Source organism: Cygnus atratus, chromosome 15 (genome assembly GCF_013377495.2).
Source record: "Cygnus atratus isolate AKBS03 ecotype Queensland, Australia chromosome 15, CAtr_DNAZoo_HiC_assembly, whole genome shotgun sequence".
NCBI lineage: Eukaryota > Metazoa > Chordata > Aves > Anseriformes > Anatidae > Cygnus > Cygnus atratus.
In genome coordinates, this window is record NC_066376.1 from 12,522,914 (window position 1) to 12,537,191 (window position 14,278).

The following is a 14,278-nucleotide window of genomic DNA, read 5'->3' on the forward strand; positions in this document are numbered from 1 at the left end:
GGCCACACGAGCGCGTTGTCGTTTGGAGGGGGCGTGGTCGCTGGGCGTGGCCACGGGGGTGGGGGCGGGGTCGGCGGGCGTGGTCGCGGGAGGGGGCGTGGCCTCGGGGAGCGCGCGGATTGGCGGCGGGCGCGCGGGACGGTTGAGCCGGGGGCGCGCGTCATGGCGGCGGCGGGTAGGGGCGGGGGGGGGGGGGAGGTCCCGGGGGCGGGGGTGTCCCGGTATGGGAGGGGGGTGTCCTCGTGCAGGGGAGGGGGCCCGGTAAGGGGGGGGTCCCGGTGCATGCGGGGGGGCTCCGGTACGGAGGGGGTGTCCCGGTGCAGGGGGTGGTTCCGGTGCGGGAGGGGGGCTCGGGTGTCCCGGTGGGGCGGGGGGGGGGGGTCCGGTGCGGGAGGAGGGGATGCCGGTACGGGGGGTGTCCCGGTGTGTGCGTGGGGACTGCGGCACGGAGGGGGTGGTTCCGGTGCGGGAGGGGGACGTCCCGGTACGGGGGGTGTCATGGTACGGGGAGGGGGCTCGGTATGGGGGGAGGTCTCGATGCGGAAGGGGGGTATCCCGGTGAGTGTGTGGGGGGGGGGGTTCCCGGTGCCGGGGGTCCCGGTGCGGGGGGACCCAGTGCCGGTGCCCAGGCAGCGCGTCCCGCAGCGTGGCAGAGCCCCTACCTGAACGTCTTCAAGCACTTCCGCGTGGAGGAGTGGAAGCGCTCCGCCAAGGAGGGGGACGTCACCGCCTGCCTGGTAACGGGGGGCACCGGGGGCCGGCCCCTGCCCCGGCTGTAGGCTCTGGCCCCCCCCCCCCCCCAGCACCCACTCCCCCGGTTCCCGCAGGACAAGAGGCTGAAGGGGACGGTGTACCGCATCCGGGGCTCCATCCCCGCCTGCAACTACCTGCAGCTGCCCCGCACCGGCACGCAGTCGCTGGGGCTGCGGGGCCGCTACCTCTACCTGCTCTTCAGGCCCCTGCCCCGCAAGCACTTCGTGGTGCACCTGGATGTGGCCACCCAGGTGCGTGAGCGTGGCCGGGTGGTGCAGTGCAATCCTGCCCGGGGCACGGGGTCCCCAGAGCCGGTACCTGCAGGAAAGCTGGGGGGGGGGGGGGGTCTTTGTCAGTAGGTGCGGTGTAGGATGAGGGGGAATGGCTTTAAACTAAAAGGGGGAGATTTAGGTGAGGTGTTGGGAGGGAATTCTTCGCTCAGAGGGCTGTGAGGCCCTGGCGCAGGCTGCACAGAGTCGCTGTGAGCCCCAGACCTGGCGGTGCCCGAGGCTGGACGGGGCTCTGGGCAGCCTGGGCCGGGGAAGGGGTTGGGACCAGCTGGGCACCAAGGTCCCCTCTAACACAAACCCCTCTCTGATCTTCAGCGCACTCGAGTGCAGCTGGTCCTCATCATCACAGGCGGGGGGTCCCAGCCTGAGGCGGTTCCTGTTCTTGTGACACCTCTGGGTCTCTCCTCTCAGCCTTGGAGGGGACAGGGGACGCAGCTCGCGTGCCCGGGGGACGCTCTGCTCGGCAGCACATCCCGGCCGAAGCCGCCAGGGTGACCGAGCGCTGCCCGTGTCTGTTCTCAGGAGAACCAGGTGGTGCGCATCTCCTTCTCCAACCTCTTCAAGGAGTTCAAATCCACAGCCACGTGGCTCCAGTTCCCCTTCGTATGCGCAGCAGCCAAAGGCTCGCTGGACGAGAGCACAGCCGGGGCTTCCAGGCGAGGTAAGGAGCCGGGGTTGGGCAGGCGCGACGCAGCCGAAGGGAATGGTGAGTGCAGGAGCCAGCTGGACGGGCGTGAGGAGGGCGAGCACCCGGGTGGCATGGGCGCAGTGTCCTGGCCAGGAGCCCCTTGCGCAGCATCAGGCTGGGTGTGCGGGTGCAGGGGCAGCGAGGCCGTCTGTCTTTCCGTCCGTCCCAGAGCCGAGTGCTGTGTCGGTGAGATGAGTTCTCTGGTCTCACATCTCTGCTCATTTGGAGTAGACAGGTTGAGCCTGGTGGAAATCGTGGGCGATAAGTAGTGTTTACTTGAGAGGGCTTTGGGGTTTTCTTCCTTTCCCCGCGCTGCAGAGGGACCCTGGGGAGCTCAGCGGTTCGGGCACCGAGGGCAAAAGGCGAAGCGCGCTGAGCGAGTGGTGCTTCCCGTGGCTGTGTCAGCCAGGCACAAGCGCTGAGCGCCAGCAAGCCCGCGGCCCAGGGGCTGCATCGTCCGGGCCGTGGGCTGGGCGTAGCTCAGGGAGGTGCGAGGCTGCACGCCTGCACGGGGAAGGAGATGGGTTTCCTACAGGGAAATGAGCATACACGAGGCAGAGGGGCGACGGGATGCGTGCGTTAAGGGGTGCGGCAGGCCGGGCGTGTGCTACTCACCTTGTGTCTCCTCTTCTGCGAGGAGCACGGTCCAAGGTTTGCAGCATCGTAACGTCTTCCCTTGCTGCTTTTGCCACGTGCCGTTCTCTTCTCCAGATCTGGTGGGGGCAGCCCCTGCTAACGTGCGCTGGACCTGCCTGATGCTTGATCTCCACTACATCCTCTCCATGTACCTCAACCGGCGTTACAGCCACCTGAAGAGCATCAAGCTCTGCTCCAACCTGCTGGTGAGAAACATCTGCACGAGCGACTTGGTGTTTGACCCAGGTGAGGAGCTGAGACTCTGGGGTGGCGTTCTTGTGATTTAAACCAAGCCTGGATGTACCCCGTAGTTTTTAGAGCCGCTTTTAGAGATGCGATTCCTGTAGGGCAATTAGCCCTGATCAAGCGGTTTAAATTCTTAGCCCGTGAGCGTGGGAATGCGTCCGTATCAAAAGCTAGGCTGACTTTAGTAGTGAGAGGAAGTGGAAGGGACAAAACCCCAGGTGTGTTGTTAGCAGGTCTCGTGCACTGGTGACTGCAGTCTTATGACCTCTCTGGAGGAAAGTGTCATCTCGTTTTCCAGCTGGAAAAGCGAATGATTCAAGAAAAGCTAAATATCTTACTAAGGTTAGAATTTTTCTGGGGGGAAAAAAAGGTGTTACCAAGGCTTGCTTCTCCTAGGCCCGTGCTTTTATCTGTCCAAAGAGCCTGTGGTTTTTGTCTCTGATATCTGGGAATCTTCCAATGCTTTTTTAATTCACCCGCTTAGTGTGACAGAGTTATTTCAGTTAAAACCTTTGTGTCTAACTTTTCTTTTTTCTTTGCTGGAAATCTTCCCAGACTTACTAGTCTGCTGAAAGAACTTACAGATGCTGCATGCAGTGAAAGAGGCTCTTGGAATTTCTTATATCATGAAGACATTCTTGAAATTACAAATGCATCAAGGAAGCAAGACAAGAAAATCAGAACAGAGTCCTAGCACAAATCAAATGAAACTATGGAAAATAATAGAAAACTAAGTGAATTTTGGGCTTGGGGGTCTGATAACTGGATACCAAATGTTAATGCTCTTATGTTGTCTTTGGAAGTTGAGAGTTTCAGCAATATTCCCATGCAAAGGCGTCTTAGTTTGTTACAGACCTCGCTTCAGTTGTAATCTCTGATTTTGGAAGTCCTCAAAGAGGGCAGTCGTGTGTCCCACTGGAAATACGTCATTTCAGCCGGCTCCACGGGCCTTGGAGAATTTCATCTTCTGTCTTCCTGCTGCCAGGCGTGACTTTCTCCGAGGCCCGACAAGCCAACCTGGCCGGCCACGGGGTCTCTCCCATGCCGCGGGAAATGGCCTTCCCAGTGCCCAAGGGGGAGAAGTGGCACGACCACTACGACTACATCAGGTACGCCCGCTACGCGCTCCTTTTGGCACCGCCAGAACTTTTACACCTCTCTTCGGGGCAGGTTGCTGTAGGAAGGAAGGGTGGATGAGCACAGTTAAGGAATGACAGATTTGTACAGACTTGGGGCTCAAAACATTTTGGTTGCCCCAGCTCTGGTGCTTAGAGGTTGTTAGTAAGTCTGCCCTAAATTGCTGATCGCTGATATTTTGGGGCAGGAAAATGAGCCCCGGGCCCGCCAGAGGTTAGTGTTAATGCCAGTCCTCTCTATCAGCAGTCTCTTGCTGGATTTGCCCCCGTGGCTAACTCAGGTGAATGCAAATGTTTCTTCCGTGCATGCTGTTCCTAAGGAGCGCTTCAAATTCTTGCTAATTCAAGGGTGCTCCCGGTGGCTGCTGAGCTGTGATCAGCCTCAACGCCTCGTCAGGCAGGCAGATGTAAGCGTGCCTTCCTCAGCTTCAGTGCTCTGCTCCCATCTGCACTGAGGTTTTCGCCAGAGAACTGTGTCGTTCATAAATCGTGGCTCGTTACAGTCACTGCTTAGCAGCATTGCCTAAAGCAGGCAGTGCCGAGCTTAGCCCTGAAAAGGAGTGGGGTGGTTTGGAGTGGGGAGATGCTGTAGTGTCTCACTGCTCAGGGGAGGAAGGGGCAAAAGGAGGAATCTTGTAGGAGGCAGCCAGCTAAACTGCCCTTGAGAAAGGCTGTTGGGCCAGACCGTAAGGTGTCACGTGAGATTGCTGTATGCCTGTGCAGAGGCCTGGTTACACGGTGTCTTCCTCTGGTTTTGCTCAGGTTCCCATCCGAAGGGTCCAAGCTGCCATATGACTCCATCCAGAAGAGCTGCTCCGGTCCTGCAGCAGGTGGGAAGGCCAGGGGCAGCAGCTGAGGCCATGCCAGTCCTGCGTGTTTGCTTGAGCAGCGTGCTCTGGCCTCTGGGGCTCCGTCTGTCCAGAGCCCTTGGTGGGATCCATGCTGAGAGAACTTCTACCAGAGGTTTAGAGGCACCTGAGAGGCCCCAGCATTTCACCCTGAGAACTGGCATGGGTCAGCTGAAGCACCCACGCTTGTTTGGAAGTGCTGGGGAGTTTTAGGAGGTGGCTGGAGCAAAGATGTTTCGTGGCTGTGAAAGATGGTTAATTTTAAACAAGCTTTGCTGTGGACTCCTCTTATAGAGCCATTGAGAAAACAGCCCCTAGTCTCCTGGGGTTGGAGTCCTTTCCCTTCTCCCTCCCTACCTAAGGCAGCAAATCTGCAGCATATTTTGTCTGTTCAATATCTGTTTAATAACAGATGTAGTTTCAGACACCGTGTAATCAGGGGACTCGGGGATTTTTCACTGCAGTTCATTCCCACACCTTCCTAGGCTCCAGCAGAAGCTGACTGATGTGGCTGTTCGTTTCCTTCCTGCAGGAGCAGGTAGCTAACAGGCCAGAGGGCTTCCAAAAGAGTCCAGCCCTTTCCTCTTGTCATCCAGGTGGCGAACCCTCGGAGGACCCCGTCCGCCAGCTGCCCCAGCCGGTGACGCTCACCAAAGCCGTCCGTGACCGACTGTCCCTCATCCACCAGATCACCAGTCCCAGAGCTGTAAGCGTGCCCTGGAGGGAGGGTGTGACTTCTGCCTTTCTGCCTCACGTGGAGTTTTCCCTACGTCTCCTCTTTTAGTTCCTTTATTTAGGATGTAGAAGCTGCTTTTTGTCTTTCGCAGCCTGATCTGGGCACGGTCTGCTGAGCACAGCCCCGCAGTGAGTGCCTCGGTGGTTCCGTGTGGCGTAGCACAGAGCAGGGACAGGATAAATGCCAAGTGCTTCGTAACCTCTAGACATCCATCCCCATGTCAGTGGAGGCAGCGAATACTTTTGTCTTCAAACTAAAGATAGGAAACGAGGACTGGAGACTACAGAACTTGATGGGGTGCCCCCAGGGAGCAGAGCAGCACGTGGGGTCGGGATTGCTGGGCCTGCAGGCAGCTGCCCTCACCGTGATCGCTCCTTCCCCGCTGTCAGCGATGCAGGAGCTGGCGTTCGGGCTCTCGCACCAGAAAGCTGGCGATGGGCTTTTGGAGAGGGGAAAAGCTCCCCTTCTAATGCTGCGGAGAGGGGGAAATTGATGAGTGGAGCCCTGAGCTGGGATGTGCTGAGTCAGCGAGGTGCCTTCGGCTTCCCCTGCTCCGTGGAAAGAGGGCGGCTCATCTGGAGGCTGTTTGGAGCTGGGGCTCCTGGGGCTCTGGTGTGTTGGGAGGAGCTGAAGCCCGCACAGTTGGTGCCAGGTGGCTGGTACCCAGGTAGGTGCCGACAGTTAGGTGGCAGGCACGCTGCCCCTCCATGTTACTCCTTCCTCGTTTGTATCACTCGTGAACGTTTGGAGTTTTTACAAGAGTCTCTCGGGAGTGACGCTGGTGTCTCCCTGTCTCTGCAGTGGGTGTAAGGCACTGTGAGGAGGGCTGGTCTGTGTCTGAGCCTCTGCCCTTTACAGATGCCGCACCGGTGTCCTGCAGTTACAAAAAGCATCCCTGAGGTTCACCTGGCAGCCCCAGGGCCTCTGAGAGCCATGCGTGCTGGCGACCAGGAGGCAGAGAACGGGAGGCTACACGGCGTGGGGGACTCAGGGCAGTCCCCGGCAGTCAGCGACGGCGGCATCCACGTGTACGCGCACCGGAGGAGCGAGCAGGCCGTCCGCATCGCCCGCGTGGGCTCAGAGGAGGTGGGCTTAGCTTCGCATTCGACCGGGCTCTGCGTCCTGTCGGGGTGGTTGTGGCTCTCGTTAGTGCTTCCCCCGGCTCTGCTCTGGTGGAGACTTTGACCGCAGGACGGTTTTGTCGAGGGGAGAAGGGGCTTGGGGCAAGGCTTTTGCTTGCTGCATGTGTAAGGGCTCCTCTGCAGCCACGTCCTCAGTCAGTGTCTGTCCCTCTGGTGCCCAGCAGCAGGGCTGGGTTTTGCCAGACGCTGATCTGCCCCCTGCTGCTTGCTCCATCTCCCAGGGCTGTGCTGAGCGCGTGGACCCCCTCGGCACCCTCCCACACCTACTGGGGATGGTGTCCAGGCTGCTGAAGGCTTGCTTGAACAAGTGGCGTGGGGACATTTGTGCCTGATGGTTTTGAGCCCAGCAGAAACAGCAGAGGGAACACAAGCTTCAGAATGGAGTTTCAGTTAATGCTACAGAATACTTCTGCTGGCATTATTTTTTCTGACTGGCAGTTCTTTCCTCTTGGGTGTTACATGTCTTGAAAGGGGGACCCTGTGTTTGGATGCACTGACATTAAGCCGGTTGTGTGTTTACTGATTTGCCCAGGACGCGTCTAGGAAGGGCCCTGGAGCAGCCGTGCTGGCCAGCAGGAGAGCCGCTCACTGCAGGGTAAGATCAGGTGCTGTCCTGCAGCAGCAGCCTGCTTTTGGGGCATTTTGGGGACATGGAGGGGGCTGGCTGGAACCCCCTTAGATGGAGCGGGAGAACTTCTCAAAGCTGGGAAATCCCAGCACCTTCCTTTCTTCTGGATTTGACTTCTACGTTAAATAAAAGCCATCCACTTACTGGGGGAGAAACCAATGCTGTCTCTGCTTTAGAGAGATTCAGTAAATGGGGGTGGCGGGGCCCCATAGTCGGAGGGCCATGGCAGAGCAGTTGGCGAGCTGGCCTCAGTCCTGCTCTCAGGGTGACTCTGCTGTCTTGTTTTTCAGAGTTTCTTACCAGATCCAATCCTGAAGCTGAGAAAGATAATTGGCTTTGGAGGCTGCAGCACCAAATGTGTCAGTAACTTGGGCAGTTTTGCAAGTTTATCTGTAATCACGTATTGTTTTTTCAGAGGTGTGGAGGGCAGACAAGTGCCACGCTTTTGGTACGTTTTTGCTGGGGAGAATTGCTCTGTAACAAACGGGCACGAGCTTATGTTTGTGCATGGGAATTCTATTGCTACAGTGCTGAATCAGAAATCAGGGGGCCTTTCAGATCTCCTGGCTTCTGCAAGCAGGGATGCATTTTGGATTGTTAATGATAAAAAAGGGTCTTTTTGGTTCATCCAGTTCAAGGCTCTGCCAAGAACATTTTCTTCCATATATTGGCTGTGCATGTTTTAGACATGATTTGTATGGTAAATCAGCTGAATTAACTAGGATGTCAGCTGGGCTCCTAGTTTTCCCTTGCAAGACAGAAGCCTACTTGTTGCATGGGAGAGCAGTCCTCTCCCCTGCCCACAGGCAGCAGATCTCCAAATCTGCGTGTTTAAGAAACTTCTGTGGGTCCAGCCCAGGGTCACCTCTGTGCCATCTCGTCAGCCCTCTCCTTCTTGTCTCGGTCCTGCAGGTGCTGTGGACTCAGAACAACTCTGCAGTGGTCTACCCCTGCCACGCTGTGATAGTAACCCTGCAGATTCAGACCGGGGAGCAGAGGTTCTTCACTGGCCACACAGACAAGGTAGATGTAACTCCTTACGAAGGCGTACGGCCGCGCTGTGCCTGCACCCGAGGTGCAGGCACCTCCCTGCTGCTCCTGTCCCAGCTCTCCCACCCGGCGCATCCCGCAGGTGTCGGCGCTGGCTTTCAACGGGAGCAGCACCTTGCTGGCTTCGGCGCAGGCTGGCCCCCTCAGCCTGCTGCGCCTCTGGGACTTCCCCGGGGGCAGCTGCCTGTCGGTGTTCAAAACCCACGTCCGGGTGCTCCTGTCCCTGAGGTAGGTTTCGGCCCTGGAGCGGTGCCTGAGGGCGGAGGAGATGCGCACAGGGGTGCGTTCAGGTGTGCCAGGTGTCGCAGCGTGGCAGCTTTTCCGTGCTGTTAGTGCGTGATAAACCAGGGGTGAATTACAGCTCTCCCTCAGCTGCCTGTGCTTGTCACTGAGACCTGCTGGCAGCTATCCCAGCACAGCTGACGTGCTGCCAGCTCCTGGGCTCATCCCTCGGGACTTACTGTCTCCTTGAGATGCGTTTGGGGTGCGAGGTGCTGCGTCTCACCAGGTGTCCTGTTCTTGCAGCTTTTCCTACAGCGGAGCTGTTCTCTGTGGTGTTGGAAAGGATGGGCATGGGAAAACGGTGAGAACGAAAACTTGTTTTTTTTGGCATTTTCTCTGTCCTGCCAAGCAAGTGACACGAGAGGACTTCACTCAGATCAGATAGTTATGTTGCAGACAAACCACTGCTGTGTGCTCGCTATCTCCCAGCCACCAGCCCAGCCAGGACAGTTCTCGTTGTACCCTGCGGGGATCGCTGCAGTCTAATGCACAGCATCGCCTGGCATCTCTGCAGCAATTCCAGCCCACCCAGCTGAGGGTGACATGTGCTTGTGTGGCATTTCGAGCTGGAAGGCTTGCAAGCACGTAGTGGAGGAATGGGAGTTGAAATGGGAGATTTGGCACTGACTGGAGCCCAAAAACCGTTTTTTTATAGCATCAGGGGTGAGCAGGCAGATGCGGGGTTTAATCCTTCCCTTCAGGGCTCCAGCACTGTGTGCTGGAAGGGATGGATGCTGGGCACTGAAGCTGCCACCCACTGATGTAGCTAGGGGATGACGCAGATCCCACACATAGTAGTCAAAAATAAAATTGTTTTTTGGGTCTCAGGGTTTTACTTGATCAGTGCAACTGTTTTCATCCAGTAATCCCTTATTGACAACTACCAGCAATTAGCTGTGCCATCACTAACTGCCTACTGCCTGCAGGAAAAAAACAAACAGCCACAGGACTGCTCCAGTTTTTTCACAGCGTGAGGCAGAGCTCTACGAACCGGGTGGGAGCTGGGGAGGGGAAATCAATGCACTGAAAGCAGCACAGGGGGCTGGAAGCAGGCTGGGAGGGGCTGTGGGGATGGCCAGGAGCACTTCTGGGGTGGCACATCGATCATCCTTAGCCTCCGAGGCCATGCTGGGTTCATTTCTAATGCTGCTCTGAGAGAGCTAAATCACCTGCCTGTCCTCGCTGATCGTCCCTGTTCCTTTGGGGGTGACCTCTCCAAGTCTGTCAGTCCTTGTGGTGGAAGACCTGCAGAGAGCACCCCACGAGGTGAGGGGAAGCTCTGAGCGTACCCCAAGATCACAGGCTGCATTGCCACTGCTTTGCTGCGTGGCTTGGCTCTGCTACCCCATGTGATGGACATCGCGAGCAAAGCTGGAGCTGAGCGGTGTGCTTCGAGAAAGGAGTGCGGGCAGGCACACGCTGCCTCCAGCTCTCGCAGAACATCTCTGCCCCAGCGTAGCTCTTACAACTCCAAAAGCAGAGCTCCCACTCTGTATTTTCTTCCCCAAATGTGAGCCGCACCGCCAGGCAACCCTGGGGTTGTGAACCTGTAGCTGGGTGCCGGACAAGTAGACTGCAGTGAAGCTTTGCCGAGCAGTTCGAACAGTCCTAACCCTCCGTATGTGAAGTTTGTGGGTTTTTTCACGCCTTCAATTCCATTATTGGTACTTTGTGCCCAAAGCACAGTACGTGCAGCTGTTTGGGATGAGAAGCCCTCTTGCTGCCAAGGTTTCCGTGTTTCAGCAGCAATGCCATGTTGTCCTCTTGCTCCAGGTGGTGGTGGTGTGGAACACTGCCCAGGTGACCTGTGGCGGAGACGTGGTTGTGCTGGCCAAAGCGCACACGGATGTGGACATCCAGACCTTGAAGATTGCTTTTTTTGACGACACCAGGTAGGGAGCAAAGAAACCAAATGGACAGCCCCGGGTCTGGCATGGCTGGAGGCGGCTCGTGGCGCTGCAGCCACTGGGAGGTGCAGGAGCAGGGCGCTGCTGCTGCCGTTCCTGCTTTTGGCCCCCGCCGTCAGCACTGACCTTTTGCATGAGTCCCCTGCCGTTCCTCGGCGCCGTTGTGTGTGACAGGGTGGTTTTGTGTGACAGGATGGTGTCGTGCGGCCGGGACAACGTGAGGCTGTGGCGGGTGCGGAGCGGAGCGCTGCGCTCCTGTCCCGTCAACCTGGGCGAGTACCATTCCCTGGAGTTCACCGACCTGGCCTTCGAGGAGGGGCACTCGGCCGAGCGGGAGCCGGAGGACCGCACGCTGTAAGGGGCTGCTGGGCTCGCCCCTCGCCCGTCCTCGGGCCGCCCTGCAGGGGCAGGGCTCTGCTGAGGCTCTGCGCAGCCCGGCCATAGCACCCACCTTTCCCTTCCCCTGTGGGACCATGGCGTTTTGCTTGGATTTCCCCTGCAGCCGTGAGAGCTTCTTCCCTTCTCAGCATGCTTTGCTTCCCAAAAGAGATTCAGCTACTGGCAGAGTAGCCCAAGAAAGGAGCCTTCCCTCTCGTGGTACTGATGTTTTGCCATAGTTAGGGACTCTCACCCCTGTCCTAAGGCTTGGGGTTAGCTTTCTGTTGACAGGAGGAGTGGTGTGGTACATATCCTTTAAATACAGTCAGACGATCACTTTTTTTTGCCATTATTTTAATCAAAGCAAGGCCTTTGTTGCTACCACATGCTGCTACAAGAAGGCAGAGCTGTCAGCTCAGCCGACCCCTGCCTTCCCCGTGGGCTGTGTCCTGTGGCAGAGAGGTCTCTTGCTGAAGTCGGTGCTGAGCTTTTACTTTTTCTATCTGGCGTTTCAAAGGGGCAGGAAATCAGCCAGGAAGCTCTGATTTGTGGGGCAGCTCACGGGGAGGCACCTTGGGCACCCAGTTGACCTGGGGGGGGGGGGGTCTTTCTCCTTTTCAGCTTTGTCTGCAGCAAGAGCGGCCACGTCTTGGAGGTGGACTACAAGCACGTCTGCATTAGGAGCGCGCGGCGGCTCCTGCCCTCGCAGCAGCAGGACAAGCAGGGCGGCGGGGCAGGTAGGGCTCTGGCAGGGAGGAGGGGTAAGGGGCAGCTCGGCTGTCATCGGGGGCAGAAGGGAATTCAAACGAACCTCTGGTAAATTAAACCAGCCTCTTACCTCCTGCTAAAGATTATTCGTGGTTGATTAGATCACTGCTAGCTAACTATTTTCCTCTTAAGCACTGCAGATAATTGTACTTAGGACAGCAAAGTATCATTTTAAGAAAGAATTTTAGCATTTTAAGCGCTGATTGCTGTTTCAGAGAAACACTGCTTTTAGAAACATGAAACAAGGTCTTAATTTACTGATGAGAATCTTAATGCAGAGATGTAAAAAAAAAAAAAAGAGTGGAGAAGATCAATGAAAAGATGAATTTGGGGATTTTTTCATTATTCAGCCTGTATGAAGTGTTTGGGAAATCTTTGATGCTGTATACAAAGTAGTTCAGCTTTCAGCTTGTCCATTAATTCTAACAGCAGGAAGAATTCACTTTCAAGTGTGACTGCTCGATCTTAAAACTTGGTGCATGTTTTGCTTTGGCAAATTGAGCTAATTAATCTTGAGCATGCCCCTTTGAGAAGTATGTAACTCCAGTTCCCACTTTGTGGGTGAGAAAACAACAAAGAGGAGATGAAACCCTGTCCCTGGGGGTGTCAGTGGTGGCAGTGCTAGCTGTCTTCGGTCCTTTGACTGATAGACTTCATACCAGAATCTAAAAATCGGTTACTTTCCCAGTTTCTGTAGAGGTATCATTACCCCCACTTGTTCTTCTCTCCCAGTTCTCGCTACCCTGCAGAGAGGATTTGAGGCACAGGAGTGAAACAGTTTTGGGTCTCAGACAGTTAACCCAGGACATCCCTTACCATAAGATCCCATTCACACCAAAAGTATGGCAAGGTTTAAAAAGTAGTAAGGTGTTTCTGTGCCTGGCAAGAATAAGCAGAGCTGCACTGGTGGTAAAGAGAATTGCTGGCAGAGGGACAGGGGACTGAATACGTTCTGAATCCTGAGAAGAGGTGGCTGGGACCCGAGGCAGCCGCTGCAGCCATTCACAGTGGGATTTCTGGCTGCTGGAGCAAGTTGGAGCCTGCTCTTGGGTGGGGGAGCCCTCAGCTTGAGTTTTTGTGTTTCTGCCGGTGTACAATATGGTGTCTTTTGGGGTTTCAGGCTCTGGGATCGCTATAAACAGTATCAGCATCTCCTCAGCCTTCTGTGCCACGGGTTCAGAAGACGGCTACCTGCGGCTGTGGCCGCTGGACTTCTCGGCCGTTGTCTTAGAGGCGGGTGAGTAGAGCTGGGACTGGTCCTTCTGAACTCCACATCTACGCCAGCCTGCTGCTGGGAAGCAAAACCTCCGCTCTAATGTCTCCTAAAGTAACTGTCATGAGTGAGGGCATTTTTTATGCCTGCTGTCTTTAGAGGGGACTGTCTTGGGAGTATTTTACTTCAATGACAATTTATTCACGTTCACTCTTCTAACTCCTAGGCAAGAGGCAGGAGAGCCTGGGTGAGAACAGGCAGTCCATCTTGATTTCTGTGCCCTTGTACCTACAGCTCATCTGTCTGTGAAAAATTAGGGGAGAAGTCAAGCGGTTCTTCACTCTGTTTGAAACAATTATCATAACAGCCGAGCTCAGGGACTTCTAGAAAGGGCACAGACTAATTTGTCACTGGACTCAAACCTGCAAGCACTTAATCTTGAGGTCATGCGGGATGTTCATTCCTGTGTGAATTTATTTCCTGTATGTGGATCTGGCTCTGTAGCTGTGCTCCAGGTGCTGTTGCTCCTTTCCTGGGGCTGTGTGCTGACTGCTCTGCCTTTCCCCAGAGCATGAGGCGCCAGTGACTTCTGTCTGCATCAGTCCGGACAGCCACAAAGTCTTGTGCACAACCACAGCTGGGAACCTGGGCTACCTGGATATAGAGTCCCGGGACTATAGCACCCTCATGCGCTCTCACGAGGACTCCATTTTGGCGTTCTCAGTGGAGGGAGTTTGGAAGCAGATGGCAACAGTGTCGCAGGATAACACCATCCGAGTCTGGGACCTTGTGTCCATGCAACAGGTGGGTGAGATGCAAGTCATTAGATATCTCATTTATTAATAGTCTCTTCAGTCTCTATTTAGCCGAGTTATCAAAGTTCCACAGTTCAAGAGCCCTTAAATGTTCTCCCTGAAGCGTGGGGTATACCTTGGGCAAGAAATCCTTCTGAAGTCCGGAGTTCAGAGTTTTTGCTTAATGCATAATTTGGTCTTAGACTCTGAAGGTGTTGGTAAACAAAATGGGATGATATATTTTCTTTTCCTTCATCACATGTATATTGCTTTTAACACAAAACGTAATACCCAGGGGCTTTATCTAAATGACTGAAGACCCAGGACTTCACTGGGCTTTGGATGCAACCAGGAAGGGTGAGATTTCTGTTGCAGGACACACGGTGGAGGTCTGAGGCTGCCTTGTTGTTACGTGTGGCTGCCAGGTACTGCTTCATCCAGCTTTGTGCCTGTGTTATGTCCCTTCCCCGCAGCTGTATGACTTCACAGCTGCAGATGAGATGCCGTGTGCTGTGGCCTTTCACCCTACCCAGCGGATCCTTGCCTGTGGCTTTGACAGCGGGATGGTGCGGACCTTCAGCTTGGCGGCCTCCGATCTCCTGATGGAGCACAAGTAAGTGTTTGCAGTGGGAGTTGCACCCGTGCGGGCGTGGGTCTGACTGTGGGTGTTGTGGCAAGAGCCAGAGCAATATCCGTGCAGTGGGAAAAGTACTTTTCTTGGACTTGAGTCCTCATGTCCCAGCTGAGTGGCTTTCAAGCAGAGACAGCCTTTGCACATTAGAC

General features: G+C 55.8%; 1 protein-coding gene across 1 annotated transcript in view; it reads left to right on the top strand.

Moving 5' to 3' along the window:
- The first annotated feature begins 117 nt into the window (after positions 1–117).
- Positions 118–14,278, top strand: part of WDR90 (WD repeat domain 90) — a 31,516-nt gene continuing 17,355 nt past the window's right edge. The window contains exons 1-20 of the mRNA XM_035549000.2: positions 118–175; positions 646–737; positions 828–1,004; positions 1,566–1,704; positions 2,443–2,613; positions 3,599–3,722; positions 4,512–4,579; positions 5,194–5,303; positions 6,192–6,419; positions 7,008–7,070; positions 7,394–7,462; positions 8,016–8,126; positions 8,236–8,381; positions 8,679–8,736; positions 10,209–10,327; positions 10,535–10,696; positions 11,342–11,457; positions 12,609–12,725; positions 13,270–13,505; positions 13,969–14,108. Of these exons, the coding sequence (XP_035404893.1) occupies positions 163–175; positions 646–737; positions 828–1,004; positions 1,566–1,704; positions 2,443–2,613; positions 3,599–3,722; positions 4,512–4,579; positions 5,194–5,303; positions 6,192–6,419; positions 7,008–7,070; positions 7,394–7,462; positions 8,016–8,126; positions 8,236–8,381; positions 8,679–8,736; positions 10,209–10,327; positions 10,535–10,696; positions 11,342–11,457; positions 12,609–12,725; positions 13,270–13,505; positions 13,969–14,108 (2,459 nt within the window). The 5' untranslated portion in view covers positions 118–162. The remainder of the gene's footprint in view (positions 176–645; positions 738–827; positions 1,005–1,565; positions 1,705–2,442; positions 2,614–3,598; positions 3,723–4,511; positions 4,580–5,193; positions 5,304–6,191; positions 6,420–7,007; positions 7,071–7,393; positions 7,463–8,015; positions 8,127–8,235; positions 8,382–8,678; positions 8,737–10,208; positions 10,328–10,534; positions 10,697–11,341; positions 11,458–12,608; positions 12,726–13,269; positions 13,506–13,968; positions 14,109–14,278) is intronic.